The following is a 2,719-nucleotide window of genomic DNA, read 5'->3' as shown; positions in this document are numbered from 1 at the left end:
AGAACTGTCAATTCATGAACATTAGCGTAACATTCAAATTATGTGGCTTTTGTGCGCAGACCGACAGTGTCTCACTATTCAGATTAAGTCAAAGAACAGCGTGGTATCATTGGAATTAAGTTTAGGAGCTTAACAAGTAGCCTATTCACTCGAACAAGTTATAGATTAGGTGACCTTCTTGTTAAGCTCCTAAACTTAATTTCAATTATACCACGCTGTACTTTGACTTAATCTGAATAGTGGGGCACTGTCGGTCTGTACACAAAAGCCACCTAATTTGTATGTTACACAAACGTTTTCACGAATCGACAATTCTAGGAGCATAAGGTGCCAATAGTGCAGAATCACTCCAGCATCCCCTTGGTACTCGGCTGAGGGATAACAATAAGCGTGGAGAATGTGTCAACGCCACAATTATTATGCGTCGTCTACAATGCACAGAGTGAGCCTGGCGTAAGGAGTAAAGTCAATGGCACACGATACTATTATATTTTGCTACTGGATTGCTTATGTGAACCAATAAGTCCCAGTCTACAATAGATGATTTAGGCCCGGTTTCGCCAAACGTCGCTTAATTGTAATCTTGGTTTAATTTGCGTTTGTCTCTTTCTAAAGTAACAGGTGGAAAGAGGTGAAGAACGAATTAAACTAAGCTTAAAGTTAATTGACATAGGTGAAACCGGGTCTTAAGTCCTAAGCCTTAAGAAATGGACTAATCACAGTCGCATATTCTACTCATACTTGACCGTCAATTTCTTAAGGCTTAGGGCTCAAGGCCTAAATAGAGCTTAAGCCTTAAATCTCTATTGTAGATGGGCACTTAGGATGCAGAGTTTTCAATCAGGTGACTTAAGGCTAAATGTTCAAATTGATTTCAGTTTAAGGAGAAAAGCAAAACCTTTAGCTCTTGGTGCAAGGAGGTTAAAATGCAGGCATACTTTTTAAAAGATTTGTATCACTGGCCGGTGGCGTTTCGATTCGCCGAGAGTAAGAGCTGAAGTAGAAGTAAGAAATAAAATTGATTTGTTTCCTTACTCCTACACCTGCTCTTTGCTCCAGGATTACTCCACGCATTGTAGTCGACGCACTGCAGTCCGCAAGAGTTGAACTCTTCCATGCGTTGATTATAGTGATTTTGTTATCACGAATAGAGGATTATCTTTGCCCGTTCGAACGCATCAGAGTTATGAGTCAGAGAATCGATTTCGGTTTCTAATGTATAGGTACTTACGGAATTGGTTGATAACACGAGCGTAAAGTTTTCCTCATTCACACTCGTTCGTTTTAATTTTAATTTTATTCACATTCGAAATTTTAGAATTTTTATCTTACGCTTGACTATACAATAAGTTCTTTAATGAAAGAAACGCACAGTATAATAATCTTTATTTTGTAAATCGTTAATATAATAAAATTACTGAAACAAATGCTACCAAATCGAATCATGGAGAAAACTTGTGTGCGAATTGTAATTTAATTACAATTGCAAATATTGAATAATATTAAAAGAAATAAACTTATACAATTTTTACCTTAAAATTTGTGCTGAAGAAAAGTTGTTAATGCAACTGGAAACAGTCGCAGATGTTTATGGAGTCTAAAGAGATTATCTGATGTCGCCGACTCTTGACGTCTGTTTACTGCATACATATATTTACTTCTGCGTACAGTCCTTATTTTTTATTCTTACGCTCGTAATTATATTCTTTCAGGATGCCACGCATTTGCAAAAGCGGCCTTTCCTACATTGCACCACCATCCCCGTTGTACTGTGGGTACTTTTCATCTCACTCTCCAACGCTTTCCACTCTCCTCTATTGGAACACACGTCCTGGGTGATACTGGCCGCCTTTCTGAGCCACCACATACGAGACGCTACCAGAAGAGGCCTGTGGTTCTATCCCTTCGGATCCACCTGTCCTATTCCCTACTACTTATACGTGAGTCTTTCTATGTCCCTTCCTTACGTACTCCATTTTCTCATGGGCCTGCACACATTTGCGCCGAAGGGTAACGACGACATTATTCTCATCGATATATGAGACTCTTCAGAATGCGTATATTGTGTACCGAGTGTCCAAATAATCGGACACTTTTCCAAAGGTGTACATATACGAGAATTGTTAAGTGATTACTGTAAGTACAGTGATAATCAAATATCGATATTTCTATAGTTCACGAAGGAAGGAGAAAAGACTAAAGCTAAAATTGAGCTGGAAGAAATAGATATAAAAATTTGTTATCGAATTAACCGTTTGCTTTAATAGAAACTTAATTTTAAATTTCATTGAGAGATATACATATTTAACGTTACGAGACAATTTGCAGTCTCATGAGATTATTAGCCATTTTATTTGTTTAATTTATTTCAATGAAGTACAAATATTTAAAAATGTTACTTTATTTTTATTTTATAATTCTTCTAAGCATATCTACATTTTAAATATTTAAAAGTGTACAAAAATGGCCCCAACATAATATATTTTCGAAACATAATTATTATTAGGATTTTTACAGGATTCTTATACATATATATCTTTAGCTAATAAATAAAATAATATATACATATGCATTTATATGTACATAACGTTACATAATGCTAATTATCTATACACTTAATTTCATCGTAAGATTTAAATACAGTTGTGATGTTTGACAATGATGTAATGTGCACGACGACGTTACATCGTCGCTCGCCCGAGCGAAAGGGAAAGTCGGA

At 36.2% G+C, this 2,719-nt stretch overlaps 1 protein-coding gene across 1 annotated transcript in view; it reads left to right on the top strand.

The window, feature by feature from the left end:
- LOC105558950 (transmembrane protein C5orf28) overlaps positions 1–2,415 on the top strand; it is a 5,816-nt gene extending 3,401 nt beyond the window's left edge. The window contains exon 2 of the mRNA XM_012006919.1: positions 1,713–2,415. Within this exon, the coding sequence (XP_011862309.1) occupies positions 1,713–2,042 (330 nt within the window). The 3' untranslated portion in view covers positions 2,043–2,415. The remainder of the gene's footprint in view (positions 1–1,712) is intronic.
- The last annotated feature ends 304 nt before the right edge of the window (positions 2,416–2,719 follow it).

Source organism: Vollenhovia emeryi, unplaced genomic scaffold (genome assembly GCF_000949405.1).
Source record: "Vollenhovia emeryi isolate VEMERY1.0 unplaced genomic scaffold, V.emery_V1.0 DF939303.1, whole genome shotgun sequence".
In the NCBI taxonomy this organism is placed as follows: Eukaryota; Metazoa; Arthropoda; class Insecta; order Hymenoptera; family Formicidae; genus Vollenhovia; species Vollenhovia emeryi.
This window is presented reverse-complemented; position numbering and strand designations above follow the sequence as displayed.